The 21,522-nt window shown below is 38.9% G+C and overlaps 1 protein-coding gene across 6 annotated transcripts in view; it reads left to right on the forward strand.

Annotated features, from left to right (window-relative positions):
* The window catches only part of LOC121872570 (glyoxylate/hydroxypyruvate reductase A-like), a 44,122-nt gene that overhangs the window by 19,116 nt on the left and 3,484 nt on the right, over window positions 1-21,522 (forward strand). For 5 of the 6 annotated variants that reach the window (XM_042375390.1, XM_042375393.1, XM_042375389.1 and 2 more), the window contains 2 exons: window positions 5,099-5,195; window positions 8,994-9,107. In XM_042375390.1, the coding sequence (XP_042231324.1) occupies window positions 5,099-5,195; window positions 8,994-9,107 (211 nt within the window). The remainder of the gene's footprint in view (window positions 1-5,098; window positions 5,196-8,993; window positions 9,108-21,522) is intronic. The other variant, XM_042375394.1, reaches the window with a different exon arrangement.

Here is a 21,522-nt window from a genome sequence, read left to right on the forward strand (position 1 = left end):
TTAACTGACTGGCAGAACAACCCTCAGTCTCGGACCAAAGATGATACCTTCCACAAAAAGAAAGCACCGGCCCAGCACTAACTTCGCAATCTAAAGAACGACTGGTACAGCGGTAACGCGCTAAACTCTCACCAATATGTCAAGGGTTCAAGCTTCAGCCCAGACACATGTGAGAAGGGTGCTATCCAGTGTGAACCTACCAAACACCACAGGTTTCCTGGTCCCCGGTTTCCTCCTGTACTAACACTGGATAAACTGCCCAAACAGCTAGTAAGCTGATAAATGGTGAATATGATAAAAAAATAAATAAAAAAAGAAGCATGTGAAACACAAAAATTTGCAGATCAGCACAAGATGCGTGAACTTTTGAATTCCACTAAAACATTTTATGGGCCAATCACTCATGGTGCAGCCCCCCTTCGCACACCTGACGGTAACTCCCTAATTAAAGATGTTGAAGGCATCCTTCAGCACTGGAAAGAGCACTGCCATTCACTGCTCAACCAAAACACAGATGTGGATGTGCTGACTACCCAGCAGGTCCCTCAGCGTCCAGAACTGACCGTCCTCAGTTATCCTCCATCCTGGATGAGGTAGCTACTGCCATCAAACAGATGAAAAATAACAAAGCCTTAGGACCTGATGGAATCCCAGCAGAGATGTATAAAGCAGGAGGACCTCTGCTTACCAGCCATCTCCACTCTCTCCTGGAGAATATATGGGAAAAGGAGGAAATCCCCCAAGGTCTTAAAGATGCCTCCATTGTCAATATTTACAAGAACAGGGGAGACCGGTCAGACTGTGGCAACAACTGCGGGATCTTGCTGCCCGAGTCCTCCAAAACAGACTTCTTCCTGAGGCGGAAAACTTCCTCCCAGAATCTCAATGTGGCTTTATACCATCACTTGGCACGACTGACATGATCTTTGCTGCCCGCCAGATACAGGAAAAGTGCAGAGAACAGCGTCGTGACCGGTACATGGCCTTCATTGACCTAACCAAGGCCTTTGACTCAGTCAACAGTGAAGCCCTCTCGTGGACCCTCAGCTGTTTTGGCTGGCCACCAAAATTCATCGCCATTGTGAGGCAACTCCACGATGGCATGAACGGCATTGTCCTGCACAATGGCACCCAGTCTGAGTTCTTCCCCATCCAAACAGGGGTTAAACAAGGGTGTGTACTAACACCAACTCTCTCTTCCATTTTCTTGGCTGCCTTCCTTACTCGTGCCAGTGCCGATTTAGCCTGCGGGGTGGACATCGTGTACCATATGAAGGGTCTTCTCAATATAAGACGACTCCAGGCAGGAACAAAGGTGTTGGCAGCTTCCATTACTAAACTTCAGTATGCAGACGACCTCACCCTTGTCGCTCACACTGAACGCGACCTACAGGAGATCCTAAACTCCTACGCAAATGTGTATGCACACTTCAGCATCGAGGTGAATGTATGCAAAACTCAGATTCTCTTTCAACCTGCCCCTGGTTCAGCCACACCTCCACCATCCATCCAGTTTAGTAGTATTACCCTCTGTAATGTTTCCCATTAGAGTGCAACTCAAGCCTTTGGCAATCTCCGTACCCATTTCTTCAGCTGTAGGGAGCTGAAATTATCTTCAAAGTTACATGTATATCGAGCAGTGGTCCTCCCCACCCTGCTGTATGGCAGCGAAGCATGGGTGTGTGTGTGTGTACACATACACACATATACAAATAAATAATAGTTGGAAAATCTTCTTACAAATAATCGGCAAAATTTTTTTTACAAATGTTGAGTTTACCCTCAAGTCTACTCAGTGCTCTATTAATATAAAGCACGGAATGGACTTGAGGGTAGACTCAACATTTTTAATACTTAATTTTTTCTGATTATTTGTGAGAGGATTTTCCCATTATTATTTATTTGTATGTGTGTGTGCATCTACACACACACACACACACACAATACAATACTGTACACATATACAGTACAATCAGAAAGAAATTTATTCAAAATATTGAGTCTACCCTCAAGTCCACTCTGTGCTTTGTTATTAATAAAGCACAGAGTACACATGAGGGAAGACTCAACATTTTTAATAATTTTTTTCTGATTATCTGTGAGAGGATTTTTCCCATTATTATTTATTTGTGTGTTTGACCACACATACACACACACACACATACCGTATATACCCATGTATAGCACGAGTTCTTAAGACCAAATTTTTTGGCAAAAAGTTGGGGGTCGACCTCTATACGGGTAATAGTTTCGTTAGGTTGAAAAATATTTACCAGTAAACAATGGAAACGACGCACCAACGCACCACCCGCTGTGAGTGTCGGTACAGTTGCCAGGGCAGATCTCTTGCGTCATCATAGCAAGCCCAAAGTAGCCAAATGCATGGTATGGTGTGCACAGGAGTATGTAAAACATAAAGTATTCATTTTTAAAAGTTTATTTATAGATACATAAATTTTTGTTAATTAAATTTGAAACAAAAGAAAAATACGATACCTTATTTATAAATATTTTCATTAAAATATTACATCACAAGTACAGTATATTTTACCTTAACTGTGCCTGAATGAATATATTCTCAGAAATAAATACAGTATGGAAATGTAATATTTTTGCTGAAATGACGTACGTATTACAGTGGAAAGTGGGATAAAATTGTGACGAAAACAATGACTCACTTTCTTTTGTCGTTCAAAAGATTTTACCGTAATCGCTTTTTGAATGGTTTTCAGTTAAAAAACTGTTGTATTACAATAATATTCTATCCTAATTGACTTGAATAAATACTACGATACCATATTTCTGAATATTTTCATTAAAATCCATCAAAATCATTTTCCTTGTCATCATCTGCAGCACCAAACAGCTCCTCCCAGTCCTCTCCTTGAACAGCATCGTCATATGGATCAACACCATCATCAGCCATAGGATCATCAATATCTTCATCCTCATTCATGCTCTCATTAGCCTCATAATCCCACAACAAGTCGTCTTCTGTTCCATCAAGAGCATTCGAAATCCCACATTTCTTAAAAGATTTCACCACAATTTCTGGTCTGATTGCATCCCAGGCCTCTACAATCCATTCACATAATGTTGCTAGTGATGGAGCTTGGATGTTGCCTCCCTTTGTGTATGTCTTATCGCCTTCTATCATCCAGTTGTTCCACTTCACTCTTACCTCATCTTTAAATGGTTTGTTTATGGAAACATCCAGTGGTTGGACAAGACTTGTTAATCCACCAGGAATCACAGCTGTATCAGTGTTTTCCTTCCTAATCCCAGCAGTAACACTGTCAACAAAATGTGACCGAAACATATCCCACGCAAAAAGACTTTTTTCTTTGCACAGTCCCCCTGGTCTAAAGTTCCAGACTTTTTTAAGCCATATTTGTATGCCGCCTTCATCCATCCATCCTTTCTCGTGCACATGGATGATTAAAAAAATGCTGTCTGACTTGCAACACTGTTGGTAGGGTCAGGTGGCTCTAATGGCACCTGCCAGGACCCGGTAATCAAATTTATAACAGTGTCTAACCTCAATTACTGTAGTTTATCTGATGTAGGCAATATGAAGTTACCCGGTATAAAAATTTATAACAGTGTCTAACCTCAATTACTGTAGTTTATCTGATGTAGGCAATATGAAGTAAAAAATACCAGTTAAAGTGAGAAATTGGAAGAGAATAAACAAGAAAGATGTCGTTGGGCTATTTTTGGTAGGGCTGAGGGAGAGAGTACCAGCTGTTTGGTCTTTTTTGGCGGGAGAGTCACGCAAATAACCGTAGTACTGGTATTTGTTTGGTGTCTTCTGTATTTTTAAAAATGAATACTTGTAAATTAAAAGTACCGTAACATTGTATTATATACAAACTTGTCATATTTCTGGAAAATAAGAAGCAAGAAAATAAGAATATACCGGTAAACACAATTTCAACGTACGCTAATATTAAAAGCTGCTTAAGAAGGGCCGATGCAAACACAAAGCCTCCGCGACCAGGTCTCTGCCGTATCAGCTAGATGGTACACGTGTTTTTCGAATCGTTTTCAGTTAAAAAACTGTTACATCACAAGTGAATTAGGATAGAATATTATTGTAATACAACAGTTTTTAACTGAAAACCATTCGAAAAGCGATTTAACATCTTTTCAACGTCACGATTTTATCCCTTTTTCCACTATAATACGTACGTCATTTCAGCAAAAATATTACATTTCCATATTCTCAGAAATAAATAGTGGTTTTGCTGAAACGTGATGTATTTCAATGTAAATTAGGATAAACTACATGATGGAAACAAAAGACTTTACCTAACCTTCCGATGTTCAAGATATGTTACTCGTTTTTTTAATAGTTTTCGGTTAAAATACTGTTATATTAGTGATATTCTATTCATACTGTGGTTCATATAATACATTCACGGAAATGTAATAATTTTTGCTGAAATGACGTACGTATTACAGTGGAAAGTGGGATAAAATTGTGACGAAAACAATGACTTGCTTTCTTTCGTTCAAAATATGTTACCGTAATCGCTTTTCGAATGGTTTTCAGTTAAAAAACTATTGTATTACAATAATATTCCCTCCTAATTGACTTGAATAAATACTTGAATGGAAATATACAATATTTTTGTTGAAACTACCCGCGTTTCAGTGTAAAGTGTCGTAATAATAAATGGTAAACAAGTTTATAGGACGTAGTGTTTATCTGAAGGTTTTGTTGTTCCTTTACCCTCAAAAACTTGGGTCGACCTATAAACGAGGAATATCATAAATTAACGATTTCTTGGTCCAAAAATCGGGGTCGACCCATATACGAAGGGGGGTTATAGACGAGTATATACGGTATATATATATATATATATATATATATATATATATAATACTGGTAAAGGAAATTACTATCCCTAGATCAAATGGCTCCCTGTCCTGGCCACGAAAATGCTAGCAACTTTAAAACTACCCTTAGACATTCGGGTACATCCAGGGTGTCATCCACAAATAATAGAGGACCGCAAAATAAAAATCCATGAATTATCCGGCCATACTGTACCATTAATTATCCTTTGATTTATATTTATATTTTATTTTACAGTTGCCAAGAGTTTAAAGGCCTTCAGTACCAGAGTGCAAGCCTTCACCCGCACTGCTCCCTCAGAGGGTGACGAGTGTAACAGTGTCGACAAGTACTGGTAAGTAGTTATGAAGAAGTGCTTATATTTTGTGCTTTTGTTCAAATAAAGGCAGGTTTTACATATCATGAAAACAGTTGATAATACCTTATATGATACTGAACAATAATTTAGTGCAGTCAAATTTAGTGATATGGTCTGAAGAGTGAAGGAATATTTTGTTAACTCCACTGAACCCTTGCTTAGGAGATGTCATTGGGACCCTGATAGATCAAATTAGCACTAAATACTGAATTATCCCTTCAAAATGAAATTGCCTCACAAAAGAAAAAATTACATACCCAAAATTTTATTAAACTTAAGCAATTTTTAAATAATTATAATGGTACACCTCATATACAGTCAGTTTTTAAATAAGTATAATGGTACACCTCATATACAGTCAGTGTTTAAATAAGTATAATGGTACACCTCATATACAGTCAGTTTTTAAATAAGTATACAGTGAACCCTCACTTTATGTGGTTAATTCAACCCACAGGGTACCGCAGAAAGTGAGAAACGCGTAAAGGGAACAACATAGCATATGGGATTAATTGAAATAGAGACCGGGCCGAGCCCCCAAACTCCACTTTTTGACGACACACAACTATGTTGTAGTAAAAATATTATCTTAACTTATGATGGTATGCACACACAATTAATATAGAAGAGGTTAGGTTAGGAAAAATAAAGGTTAAGTTAGGAAAAATAAAGGTTGGGGTTAACACTTACGTTAGTAGAGGAGATGGGTCGGCGTACGGGAATGGTGGCTGGTTCCGAGGCAGAGGGCAGGCTACTGGCCCTCAGGTGAGTCACTATCACTGTCATCCACATTTGTCAGGGCCTCCCTGACAAATCCCTCAAAGTCATCATCACTATCTCTACCTCTGTCACTATCACTGGCTTGGGCTGGCTGTGGTGGGTTGCGGGCGAAGAACTCTGTTATGCTTTGCTGACGGCTGGTGTTTATGTTGTCGTGATAAACCTTGAAGTAGGGCTCCATAGTCTGCAACAGCTGGGTAGTGAAGATTTCATACCTGTTTGCGTCAGGGTCGTCGGAAAGGAGGAGCTTGACTTTCTCGATACACTCGATGGCACCCCTAACATTACTATGGGATAAGCGGCGTTCTTCTTGGGATGACACACCACCTGCCTCTTCACTGACGTCATCATCATCTACCATGTCGTCGGTAGTCACATCAGGATCCCTTATCACCTCCAGGATGTCGTCGTTGGTGGTCTCGGAGAAGCCTGCAGCTGTAACACTCTGCGCAGCTTCTCTGGCAAGGTCCACTGCTACTGCAACAGTCTGAACCTCACCAGTCACAGATTGACTCTGCCTAATGCCCGGAATGCCTTGCAACACATGTCTCCATGCATGATGAACAGTTGCTACAGACAGCTGATCCCATGCCTCCACCAAGAAGTCCACAGCTTACTTGACATTGAATATTCTCCAGAATTGTTTTAAAAGTACTTCTTGCTCTGCCAACTGTTGATCTTCGTCGTCTTCGCTCTTGCTATTGGTGTTGGTGTCACTCAGGTTACGCAACTCTTCCCTGGTGTTGGTGTAGTCGTTCAGGAGCTTGAATTTTTTAGTAGAGAATGAAGCTTTTACATTACAGATTAACTCTTGGTCCATGGGCTGTAATATAGACGTAGTGTTGGGAGGAAGGAAGACCACTTTTACGTTGGGGTGACGATCTAACAGTAGGGGCGAGTGTCCTGGTGCGTTGTCCAGCAGCAACAAAATCTCGAATGGCACATTCTGTTGCTCACAGAATTTCTTCACATCGGGAACGAAACAGTCATCAAACCAGGAGAGGGACAGTGTAGAGAACATCCACGCCTTACGTGCGGTCAGCCAGTGGACATTTAGCTTGGTCATGTCCATGCTCTTGTAGGCGTGCGGCTTGCGGGCTGTGTGGATCACCGATAACTTGAGCTTACAGGTACCGGAGGCATTGGTGGTAAACTGGACGGTGATGCGCTCCTTCTGCAACTTCCGGCCCCGAATCTTGCTGGCATTCTTCACAACGAAGGTCTTGGAAGGTAGCTTTTTCCAAAAAAGACCAGATTCGTCCATGTTAAACACCTGGTCGTCGGTGTACTGTCCTTCCTCCATAATCTCAGGTAAAAACGGAGGAAATTCTCTAGCCGCAACACGGTCAGCACTCGCTTCTTCACCACCAATGTTGATATTGGTGATCTTGTTTCTCTTCTTAAACCTCTGTAACCACCCAGAGGAAGCATTAAAGGGTTTGGGCTCTGTAATTCCTATCTTTCGTGACACTGCAGCATACAGTTCACGTGCGTACTCCTTAACAGAGAGCGTGTCCACCGCCATGTTCCGTCGCGCCTGACGCACCAAGTAGCTCACAAGTAATTTTTCCGTCTTGAGAAGCACCTGGTTGTGGCAATACTTGATCATAGAAGCACCTGTAGACTTTGTGATGTTCATGTGCTCCTTTATCTTGGCTGCATCCTTCTTAATTGTCCTGATCGTAGACTCGTTAAGACCATGCTGGCGCGCAAGATCAACCTGTCTTGTTCCTTTCTCCAACTCTTGGATGATCTTGTACTTCACCTCGTAGCTTAAGGAATGTAGTGTCTTCTTTGGCTTAGGGTGGCTGGGTCCAGATAAGGAAAAGTTTCTCTCTGGGGCGGTGGTCCGGCGGAAGCCATTTTACAGAACAATGGATGCACGATTACACGGTGTGGCCTGGAGGGATGAAACTGCCGCGGCTAGGTCAAGCGTCGTCTTTCCTCCCTCCCTCCCTCCCTCCCTTCCTCCCTTCCCCGGGTGGACACGTCATATTACTTTAAACCAATTACAGCTAGCAGCGGAGGGAGATAGGGATGCATGGCCAATCTCAGTCCGATACGTCATATGACGTCACTGATAACGCAACAGAGACATGCACTACGCAACCTTACCGCGCGGCTTGCCCAGGCAGAGGTGGGAGCAGGCGGGAGGGGCGAATCTAAAAATAGCGTCGAGTCAGACACTCTCCGCGTAAAGGGGTACACGCACCGCGGAATGTGAGCATCTCGGTTTCGGCAGGGTACCACGTAAACGTGGAAACGCGGAATGGGGGACCACGTAAAGCGAGGGTTGACTGTAATGGTACACCTAATATACAGTCAGTTTTTAAATAATTATAATGGTACACCTAATATACAGTCAGTTTTTAAATAAGTATAATGCTACACCTCATATACAGTCAGTTTTTAAATAAGAATAATGGTACACCTCATATACGGTCAGTTTTTAAATAAGTATAATGGTACACCTAATATACAGTCAGTTTTAAATAAGAATAATGGTACACCTCATATATGGTCAGTTTTTAAATAAGTATAATGGTACACCTAATATACAGTACAGTTACTTCCTGGCTTGCGGATTTCCGACTTTACGGATACTCTACCATAAGTCCTATTTTAAATGAGCAGCAAGTAATTCCCCGGGTGAGTGGGGATATTACTGATACCCTACCTGTGAACTATATGTTATGTTAGGGTTATATTTTAACTCGTAATTTTGGGTAGATACAGTAATCTTCCCATTAGCCAGAATGGGTGTGGTGGTAGAGGTCCTCACAGGCTACTCATCATGGACTGGTCTACACAGGCTAGTCATCATGAAATGGTTCACACAAGCTAGTCAACATGGAATGGTCCACACAGGCTACTCATCATGGACTGGTCCACACAGGCTTGCTGATATGGCTGGGTTGAAAGTTCTCATATTACGTTTAGAAAGGTGGATGATACAGTCTGCCATTTTCTAACTAATGCTGTGACAACTTCTAGGCACACTGGTGAGTTGCCGTTGTTTCTACAAGAGTGTGACTACATTGTTAACATCATGCCGTCCACTCCAGCTACTAGAGGGATGCTGGGAAGTGACACCCTCGAGAAGGCAAAGTAAGCCAAATACAGCTCTAAGGGTATTTTAATGATACCCCTTAAGATAGTTTTTATGATTAAATATAATCTTCAATAGGATGTTTTCTTATGTACAGCCCAGATTTTCTGTGATCATAAAAAATGGATGGAAGTAGAAGATTGTGTGTGAAATGGACTTGTACAAATGTTCTGTACTAATTGAAAGATTTTTTTGTATTTGTTTTTATGATTTTAGTTGAAATGTATACAATACATGTATCCTCAATAATCACGGGACCCAATAATCGCTGATCTGGCTTATCACGGTATCCTCAATTGCAACCATGTGTTCGCTTATAACTGATTGATCTAGGTTATCGCGGAATTATCATGGGACAACGGCAGGTCTGGGAGAGCCAGCAGTAGCAGTAGCTGAATAGGGACACAATAATGCTCTAAGTAAGCTGAGAAAGTTTTTCTCCTGTTCCTGTTCAGATGCGTGAAAACAAAAATACTGCGACTATTTATACTAGTGATACTGGCGTCACCACTCACAAGCCCAGCAGCGTCTGTGCACAAGGCGTGTTTTTTGGTGTGTGTGTTTTTTTTTATAATCAATGGGGTTAGGTTCCAGAAAACTACTCTCATAAGCCAAACCATACATATAGAAACACATAATATATGGGAAAGATTAGTTTTGTCCCATGACCCCAAAGATGCATCAACTAATTGACCAAAATATATCCCCAAAAATGTGTAGGTACACTAAAAGATATAATACTAGTAACATATATTTACTGCCATATTTTACGGCACGTAAGACGTACATTTTTGTCTGAATAATAGCTTAAAAAAAATCAGCCTGTGTCCTATATGTGAAGTTGAGGTCTCCTGTAAGCTACTGAATCCCCTAGTTGCTGTCTCCAGTAGGTTAAATTCTACGTAACCCAACTCCATAATTAAAATATGTTATTGCTTGCTTAAACACATTATTATTAATTTTAATTAATAAAAACAAATACAAAAGCTCAATTTATAATTACTGTACAGTCGGCCCTTAACATACGCGGGGGTTACGTAACAGAGATACCCGTGGATGTTAAAAATCCGCGTATATGTGCTGCTGCTGCCCCAAAAAAAACCTGGTCCCCCCATGTCCTTATTTACCGTATATACCTGTGTGTAGTTCAAGTTTTTAAGACCAAATTATTTGGCAAAAAATTGGGGGTCGACCTCTAAACGGGTACCGTATATCTCGGCTTATAAGACGAAATTTGAACATTAAAAAAATCTGCCCAAAGTTAGGGGGCCGTCTTAAGCAACAAATATAAAATTCTTACATCTTAAATATTGTGGTTTACTGTGTCAAGTGTGGTGATGGAAACATCGTAAGCCACTCACAAAGTCCTACCAGTAATTATTTTATACTGAAACTTACGTTTGGCAAGCTGGATTCAAATTAAGATTACCGGTATATTAAAATAATAAAAATGTATTATAAACCTGTCTAACATACCGTAAAAGAGAATTATACCCTTGTAATAAACACAGCTATCATCACACACCCCTCCCCACGCCCCCCCCCCCCCCCATTTGCCAGTGAGGAGACAAGAAAGGGAAAGTGACCGCGAGATTGGGCTATTTTTAGCCGTGGAGGTGGTCAGTAATGCATATCGGTATATTTACTGATAATACTTAGGTATCTCCTATAAATAATTAATTTAAAATTTATTTTTTTACAAGGAATATTCAGTAAATGACTGCATTAATTCTTGAAACTACTGACAGTTAAATACAGACGCTTAAGTGACGTCACTAGTGTTTACACTACACCAGCTGGTAACATTTGATGCCATTACTTGAAGTGAATTGGCCTTATTTTAAGTAACTAACCATAAATAAATACAAAAAGTAAAAAAAAAGATCAAAAGTGAGAAATAATATACTGTATGTATGTTGTGTTGTCAAAGTTAGAGGAACAATTCAAACTGCAATTGTGTGTAAATGAGGCAGAAAGTCAGGTCAGCGCTGAACCTGGGACTTGGTCACAATTTTCGTGATGCCATATGGCAGCAGGGTCTACCATTAGACAACACATTATGCTTCCAATATCTTCCCAGGCGGTAGTATCTACCTGTTTGGTAGCTGCCTACTACCTACACAATTTTTAGTAATATTACTTTGATACATGATAAATTAGACAATGAAAATAAACATCAAATTTAATTACCAAGACGCTTCCCATTGGCAGCTGTAAGAAGAGGGGGAGATGGGCTATTTTTATCCCGTCTTTGTGTCTGAAGTGGCCAGTAATACCATATATTTACGGTATCTCTTATAAATAATTTAAAATTTATTTTTTACATAGAATATTCAGTAAATGACTTTTAAATAAATAAACAAATAATTCGGTAAATCTATTTCAAGTAAATGGAAAATAAGCAAACAAATGTTATTTACCACCACCCCTTCCCTCTGGCTCAGAGTGAGATGGAGGGGAGATAAAGAAGGCTATTTATAGCCTGTCTTTGTGTCTGAAGTGACCAGTACTCTAATGCACCATAAATAATTCATTTAACATTTATTTTTTGTACATATATTTTGTTGTATATATATATATATATATATATATATATATATATATATATATATATATATATATATATATATATATATATATATATATATATATATATATATATATATATATATACACACATACATATATATATACATATATGTGTGTGTGTGTGTGTGTGTAATTAATTAGCGGTTTATTGAAAAAGTTCTGCAGCCCGAAGGCTGAAAATATACATTGGACATAAATGACTTATTACATACATTGGTGGTTTAACAAAAGCCTTCATTAGAGAAAGGTAAAGGAACATACAGTGAACATTCAGATTAATGTAGGTGTTGAACAGCAAACACGTAGTGTAGTAACTCTCTCCCAGATGGTGTTAGGAGGGACCTGATGTGGTGTAATTCCCTCACAGATGGTGTTATGAGGGGCCTCACGTGGTGTAATCCCTCACAGATGGTGTTATGAGGGGCATCACGTGGTGTCGAATTCCCTCAGTGGTGTTATGAGGGACCTGACGTGGTGTAGTAATTCCCTCACAGATGGTGTTATGAGGGGCCTGACGTGGTGTAGTAATTCCCTCACAGATGGTGTTATGAGGGACCTGACGTGGTGTAGTAATTCCGTCACAGATGGTGTTATGAGGGGCATCACGTGGTGTAGTAATTCCTTCACAGATGGTGTTATGAGGGACCTCACGTGGTGTAGTAATTCCCTCACAGATGGTGTAATGAGGGACTTGACGTGGTGTAGTAATTCCCTCACAGATGGTGTTATATGAGTGAGGTGTGGCCCCAGGCCTTCCTATCGTAGACGGATTAACACATCGCCCGTTGTTGGGTCTCACGGGCCGTTATCACTGGGTACCTGGGACCTCACTGTGTGAAGGTTAACTTGAATACGACTTTTACTGTTGAGTTGTTCTCACTGACTCAAGCACTGTTCACCAGTGTTCACCTCTGTTTAACACTGGTTCCATTCCTTTCCCAAATGACATTGTAACTTCTGGCGAGAACCTGTTGATACTCCGGTGGGGAGAAGTGGTTCAGGGGAGGGGGTTGGTATGGGCCAACTTAACAGTTGACCTGGCTGCTCCGAGAGGAGCGCCAGGTACGTCTTGACCCTTCGGTGGTCAAGGATGTAGTATGTATGAATGAATGTATGTATGTATGTATGTATGTATGTATGTATGTATGTATGTATGTATGTATGTATGTATGTATGTATGTATGTATGTATATATGTATATATATATATATATATATATATATATATATATATATATATATATATATATATATATATATATATATATATATATATATATATATATATTTATTTATTTATTTATTTATTTATTTATTTATTTCAAGTAAATGGAAAAACTTTACTCGACACAGACATTAGTTCCAGTTACTGGTAAATAGCAGACGCTTCAGTGACGTCACTAGTGTTTACACTACACCAGCGGGCAACATTTGATGACATTACTTGAAGTGAATTGGCCTTATTTTAAAAAACCAAGGATGGTTGGTAAAGGACTACTGAGTCAGTGGGTAAGTGTCACATTTGGGGTACTGGTCTTATACAGCGAATAGAGCTCAAAAGCTACTTTTTAAATGGAAATTTGGGGGGGGGGCCGTCTTATGCACCCTGACGCCTTATAGGCCGAGATATACGGTAATAGTTTCGTTAGGTTGAAAAATATTTACCAGTAACTACCAGTAAACAATGGAAACGATGCACCAACGCACCACCAGCTGTGAGTGTCGGTACAGTTGCCAGGGCAGATCTCTTGCGTCATCATAGCAAGCCCAAAGTAGCCAAATCCATGGTATGGTAGCACAGGACAATGTAAAACAAAGTATTCATTTATTAAAGTTTATTTATAGATACTGTACATAAATTTTTGTTCATTACATTTGAAACGTCAATCTTTCTTAATTAAATTTGAAACAAAAGAAAACTACGATACCGTAGTATATTTTACCTTAACTGTGACTGAATGAATATAGGTATTCTCAGAAATAAATTTGGAAATATAATATTTTTGCTGGAATGACATACATATTACAGTGGAAAGTGGGATAAAATCATGAAAACAATGACTTTCGCTTTCTTTCGTTATTCAAAAGATTTTACCGTAATCGCTTTTCGAATGGTTTTCAGTTAAAAAACTGTTGTACTCGTACTGTATTACAATAATATTCTATCCTATCATTAGCCTTATAATCCCACAACTGAAAACCATTCGAAAAGCGATTACGGTAACATCTTTTGAACGAAAGAGAGAGAAAGTCATTGCTTTCGTCACAATTTTATCCCACTTTCCACTGTAATACGTACATCATTTCAGCAAAAATATTACATTTCCATGTTCTCAGAAATAAATGGTAGTTTTGTTGAAACGTAATGTACAATATTTAATATTAAAATGCAAAAATAGCTATAAAAACAATACACCCGTAATGTACTGGCTGGCATCTCCACTCGTCCCTGCTCCTGCGTCCAAAGTCACCACTCCTCCCAACTCGCTCCCTCTGCTCCCTCCTTTACCGCCTCCACCTCCTCCTCCACCTCCTCACCGTCACTACTGCCGACAACGAACACAAATGTTTTGTGAATAACTGCACCTCCACTTCCTATGTACAGTATTGAACTGTACTGTGCTGTGTATTTTTACAAACAATAAACATGGTAAGAAAAGCTATTAAAAAAAAAAGAGATAAAAATTTCACTTTAATGTACAGTACCTATCCTTGGCGACAGGACGGGGGTCATCGGGCTCATCGTCACTCAATTCCACAACGGGTGGTGAAGTGGGGGCGACGGTGGATTCAGCTGCTTCCTCACTGCTGCCAGTGATTGATGGTGTTAAATCTCTCCTTCGGTGATCAAAGAACATGGTGATGGGGAGTTGTCGTCTCTTTCTTTCATTTCTTCCATGATGTTTTTGTATGGAGCGAAAACGTCATCCATCCCTCGCATGAATTTCAGGGCACGCACCATGGAGGGGTCCATACTATAGGCCAGGTTTTTCAGTGCCTCAATATTCCTGGTCATCTTCCCCAACTTCTCCAACGTTATTTCTTGGTGCTCTTCCTCATCCTCTTTCCCTTTCGCTTCCTCTTCCTTGCCTGAGTCTACTAACTCCTGTAGATCTTCCTCGGTCAGCTCAGTGTCGTGCTCTTCAAGTAGCTCCCTAGTCTCGTCCTCTGCCATGTCCCGGAAGACTTCAGCAGCCACTTTCCTTGACAGTGCCAGGGTCTTTCTGAATATTTTAATTAAAATCCATCAAAATCATTTTCCTTGTCATCGTCTTAAGCACCAAACAGCTCCTCCCAGTCTTCTCCTTGAACAGGGCTAGAGGGTACTTGTTTTTCGAATCGTTTTCAATTAAAAAACTGTTACAGCACATGTATATTTTACCTAAACTGTGCCTGAATGAATATATTCTCAGAAATAATTAGTAGTCTTGCTGAAACGTGATGTATTTCAATGTAAAATAGGATAAAATACATGACGAAAACAAAAGACTTTACCTAACCTTCCAATGTTCAAGAGATGTTACTCGTTTTTTTAATAGTTTTCGGTTAAAATACTGTTATATTACAATGATATTATATTCATACTGTGCTTGATATACTACATTCACGGAAATGTAATATTTTTGCTGAAATGACGTACGTGTTCCAGTGGAAAGTGGGATAAAATCGTGACGAAAACAATGACTTTTGCTTTCTTTCGTTCAAAAGGTGTTGCCGTAATCACTTTTCGAATGGTTTTCAGTTAAAAAAACTGTTGCATCACAAGTGAATTAGGATAGAATATTATTGTAATACAACAGTTTTTTAACTGAAAACCATTCGAAAAGCGATTACGGTAACATCTTTTGAACGAAAGAAAGCGAGTCATTGCTTTCGTCACTTTCCACTGTAATACGTACGTCATTTCAGCAAAATATTACATTTCCATATTCTCAGAAATAAATAGTAGTTTTGCTGAAACGTTATGCATTTCAATGTAAATTAGGATAAACTACATGAAAACAAAAGACTTTGCCTAACCATCCGATGTTCAAGATATGTTACTCGTTTTTTTAGTAGTTTTCGGTTAAAATACTCTTATATTAGTGATATTCTATTCATACTGTGCTTGATATAATACATTCACGGAAATGTAATATTTTTGCAACTACAATGCTGATGTCAACACAAGCGTGGTTACAGCGAGACTGACTGAGTGAGGGAGAGCTATGCGTGTGTGTGTGTGAGGTTGCGGGAGCGGGTGGTGTCCTGTGTTCGGTGCCGCGCGCGAGTTGAATGGCTGCGCGCGATTTGAATGTACAGTAGTACCCCGCTTAACGCGGTCAATAAAACCCACAGGGTACCGTGTTAAGTGAAAACCGCGCTAAGTGAACAACAGAACATATGGGATTAATTCCAATAGAAACTGGCCCATCCCCAAACTCCACTTTTTCCGTCACAATACCTATGTTCTAGTAAAAATAACATCTTAATTTTATGATGGTACATGCACACAATTAATACTTAAGAGAAATAGAGAAATACAGTCGCCAAGTTAATGTCCATTCAAATAATGGACTCAACTCCCTCCCCCTCTTCTCCCACAACACTGCTGGCTCTTCCCTCTCTGAGAAATTTTTGGGGGAAAACCACTAAATTTTAATAAATAATACCTCAAACTAAAGTTAGGATAATACAATTGACATTGCTGGATTCCTTGTAAGACCAGGAATATTTTGAATATAAATGTCTATATTTTGCACAAAAGATAACATATTTACTCAGAGTAAACATTATATCTAAAATTTGTATGTCTAATGCAAAATCTATGATGTTTATATTCAAAATGATCACCAAATTGTAAGAATTCCAGCAATGTAAATTATATTCTGGCCGGGTAATTTGTATGAATTTTATGAGCTAAAACAAATATCTTCAGTTAATAAAAAAAAAAAATATTCTTCACGACTATCTGTCAATCAAAGTACCCCACCTTGCCTCCCCCCCTCCCCCCCCACCCCCCACCAATCCTCCCTTCAAGAGATGTTGGGTGAAAAAACTAAATTTTAACATTTAGTATTAAATAATACCTCAGATTAAAGTTAGGATAATATAATTGACATTGCTGGATTCCTTGTAAGACCAGGAATATTTTGAATATAAATGTCATATATTTTGCACAAAAGTTAACATATTTACTCAGAGTAAACATTTTATCTAAAATTTGTATGTCTAATGCAAAATCTATGGTGTTTATATTCAAAATGATCATCAAGTTATAAGAATTCCAGCAATGTAAATTATATTCTGACCGGGTAATTTGTATGAATTTTATGAGCTAAAACAAATATCTTCAGTTAAAAAAAAAAAATATTCTTCACACGGTAACAGATGGTCGGTCGGTCCCCCCCTACCCCCACCCCCCACCAACCGCCCCACCAGATGTGGGAAAACCAGAATATTTACCTTTTTAGTAATAAATAATACCTCAAAGTAAAGTTAGGATAATATAATTGACATTGCTGGATTCCTTGTAAGCCCAGGAATATTTTGAATACAAATGTCATATATTTTGCCCAAAAAATAACATATTTACTCAGAGTAAACATTATATCTAAAATTTGTATGTCTAATGCAAAATCTATGATGTTTATATTCAAAATGATCATCATATTGTAAGAATTCCAGCAATGTAAATTATATTCTGGCTGGGCAATTTGTATGAATTTTATGAGCTAAAACAGGCAGTCAGGCAGGGTGGCGGGTGGGGGGTGGGGCGAATCTAAAAATAGCTCTCGAGCCGGACACTCACCGCGTATACGTGGAAAAAACCCACGTTAAGTGAAAGTTCAGCTCTGGCGAGGCACCGCGTATACGGTAAAATGCGCTAAGCGAAACCGCGTTAAGCGGGGTAATACTGTACAGTGGTCCCTCAGTTAACGAACGGTTCAGTTAACAAAGTTTCAGTTAACGAATTACCTTCCATAAGAATCTTCAATTCGGTTAATGAACAAAAATTTGATAAACGAAATCCTTACGAAAATCATGTGTTGTGAGCATCAGCTGATGGGCTAGTCTACCAATTCAGTAATCTGTTTTATGTTTACATTCGTTTCCAATGGAGTACCTAAATATCAATAAAGTTGTGCTCTTTAATATTATTGCATGTTTTATATTAAAATTATTAGTACAGTTGTACCCCACTTAACGCGGTCAATTGAACCCAGAGGGTCCCGCGTTAAGTGAAATCCGCGTTAAGTGAACAACAGAACATATGGGATTAATTCCAATAGAAACCGGCCCGACCCCCAAACTCCACTTTTTGAAGGCACATACCTATGTTGTAGTAAAAATAACATCTTAATTTTATGATGGTACATGCACACAATTAATACTTAAGAGAAATAGAGAAATACAGTCGCCAAGTTAATGTCCATTCAAATAATGGACTCAACTCCCTCCCCCTCTCACACTACACAGCCGGCTAACAGATGGTCGGTCGGTCCCTCCCTCCCCCCCCCACCCCCCACCAACCGTCCCAAGGAGATGTGTGGGATAACCTCAAACTAAAGTTAGGAAAATATAATTGACATTGCTGGATTCCTTGTAAGACCAGGAATATTTTGAATATAAATGTCATATATTTTGGACAAAAGATAACATAGTTACCTAGAGAAAAATTTTTATCTAAAAATTGTAAGTTTAAAGCAAAATATATGATGTTTATATTCAAAATGATCACCAAATTATAAGAATTCCAGCAATGTAAATTATATTCTGACCGGGTAATTTGTATGAATTTTATGAGCTAAAACAAATATCTTCAGTTAATAAAAAAAAAATAATCTTCACGACACTATCTGTCAATCAAAGTACCCCACCTTGCCTCCCCCCCTCTTCCAACCGCGCGGTCAGTCCCAACCCTCCCCCCCACCCCCCACCAATCCTCCCTTCCAGAGTTTTTAACATTTAGTATTAAATAATACCTCAGATTAAAGTTAGGATAATATAATTGACATTGCTGGATTCCTTGTAAGACCAGGAATATTTTGAATATAAATGTCATATATTTTGGACAAAAGATACCATAGTTACCTAGAGAAAATTTTTTATCTAAAAATTGTAAGTTTAAAGCAAAATATATGATGTTTATATTCAAAATGATCACCAAATTATAAGAATTCCAGCAATGTAAATTATATTCTGACCGGGTAATTTGTATGAATTTTATGAGCTAAAACAAATATCTTCAGTTAATAAAAAAAAATAATAATTCTTCACACGGGTAACAGATGGTCGGTTGGTCCCTCCCTCCCCCCCACCCCCCACCAACCGTCCCAAGGAGATGTGTGGGATAACCACTAAATTTTAATAAATAATACCTCAAACTAAAGTTAGGATAATATAATTGACATTGCTGGATTCCTTGTAAGACCAGGAATATTTTGAATATAAATGTCATATATTTTGCACAAAAGATACCATAGTTACCTAGAGAAAAATTTTTATCTAAAAATTGTAAGTTTAAAGCAAAATATATGATGTTTATATTCAAAATGATCACCAAATTATAAGGATTCCAGCAATGTAAATTATATTCTGGCCTGGTAATTTGTATGAATTTTATGAGCTAAAACAGGCAGTCAGGCAGGGTGGCGGGTGGGGCAAATCTAAAAATAGCGTCTCGGACACTCACCGCGTATATGTGGAAAAAATCCGCGTTAAGTGAAAGTTCAGCTTTGGCAAGGCACCGCGTATATGCGAAAACGCGTCAAGTGAAACCGCGTTAGGCGGGGTAAAACTGTAATTTTAACATTTATTTAACATATTGATAATATATGCAGTGCAGGGAACTAGTTTTTTGTGCACCCATCAGATGCGTGAGTCGGTCACAAGGCGTCAGTTGGGCTTTGAAAACAGTGGAGAGAACATCTATTTTGTTGGTGTCTTGAATATTTTTGCATTTTTCATTGAAATTATTGGTCATTCTGAACTTTAATTAACATATTAATAATATATAGCGCAGTGCAGTGTTGATGTAAAGAAAATAATCTTGAATTACACCAAGTGAACTTAAAATTTTGTTTGTGAAATTACTGCATCAAGCATGGGTCCCCTGAAAGGTGATTTATCCTCCATTCCCACTTCCTTCTCTTCTCCCTTCTCCTCCACACCCACTTCTAATTCTCATCATCATCATCAACCAGGAACCTTCTACATACACACCTCAAAGTAAGTGTACTTTACTGCATTTTTTTTTTTACTTTGTATATTTTTCGGTGAGCTGGAACCAATTACCCAATATCCCATTGAGACAATGGATTCGGTTAACAAAATTTTCGGTTGACGAACGACCTTCTGGAACGAATTGTGTTCATTAACCGAGGGACCACTGTATATATTATTTTAAGAAAGCTGTGGCTACAGGAGAAAAATCTACACAAAAGTTTTTCCCAATACTTCATGGAAGCTAGCGTCATGAGCCGTGCTGCCATCTTTTGCCAGTCACTGCTACTGCTGGCTCTCGCAGACCTGCTGCTGTCCCATGATAATTTCGTGATAACCCAGATCAATCAGTGGTAAGTGAACACATGGTTGCAATTGAGGATAAGCCAGATCACTGATTATCGGGTCCCATGATTATCGAGAATGCATGAGTACGGGGGTCTCCGACTTACAAACATCCAACTTAGGAACGCCCGCCAATATGAACGGGGTTAAACTTGAAATTGACAGTATTTTATTTACCTGATGACTTTTTTCTTTCATTTACTGTATTTTGTCATTCTATTTCTTCTTTTGTCTTAAATTAAGTGATTTTAGATGTATACAGAGTATAAGGATTTAGACTATTATATAGTGGGATTTTAAACATTGTTCTGTAAGTACAGTATGGTATGCACGTAGCATGTGTTCCGACTTACTTACAGATCAGACTTAAGAACATCCTCAGGAACGGAACCTTTTTTTAACACAGGTACCCCCTGTCCAATACATATCGGCATTTAGTTATTATTTATACGAAAATGTAATTTTATTTTATTTTATTCTATTTTCATCCGAAATACAAATAAAATTATGGTGTAAATTGAATTGGCTCCTAAATTAACCAGGGTTTTGAATATGAATCGTCGTTAGTAGAACCTGTCGTTGTTGGATGCTTTCCTGTACTGTACTTTACTGTACCAGGAGACAATCAGCTAAGAGTACAGTGTTAAGAGTTAAGGCATAAAAGGTGATTACAGTGACAAGTTCAGTAAGTGTGAATGTACCATGTACAGGAAAAGGGAAGCACTGAAGCACTTTAGTTTTCATCTTTATTCAAGACATCTTCAGGTCAGGTCAGTAACATGAGACCCACTAATCCCCCACCCCCTCCCCCCTCCATTGCAAGTGTTAAGATATTAGACATTTTTATAGTTATGCATACTGTACACAGCAGAGTGGACAGTGTATGCCTACTGTAAGCTCAAGACAACAACATCTGCTGGTGAGTACAGTGGGGTCTCATTTTGTGTGGGTATATCATACCGGTACGCGTCTGCGCATCAGAAATGCGCGCACATGATGCCCTTTAACACATGTTAAAATTGCTATATTGTACTGAACTCACCAGACCTTTACTCTTGAATGACTTTGGGTAACCAACTTACCTTCCAAAAATTACACAAATGTTGCACAGACTGCATCTACATATTAAATAAATACAGTCATGTTGCATCTTACATGCATTTCATTTGCATGCATTCAGCTGTACACGCTTGGCTTTGAAAAAAAAAAAAACCTACTCAGTGAGAGCAGCAGCATATGGCTGGGGGAGATACTTCCACCCGCACCTCTTTCAGCC

Source organism: Homarus americanus, unplaced genomic scaffold (assembly GCF_018991925.1).
Source record: "Homarus americanus isolate GMGI-L3 unplaced genomic scaffold, GMGI_Hamer_2.0 scaffold39155, whole genome shotgun sequence".
Lineage (NCBI taxonomy): Eukaryota > Metazoa > Arthropoda > Malacostraca > Decapoda > Nephropidae > Homarus > Homarus americanus.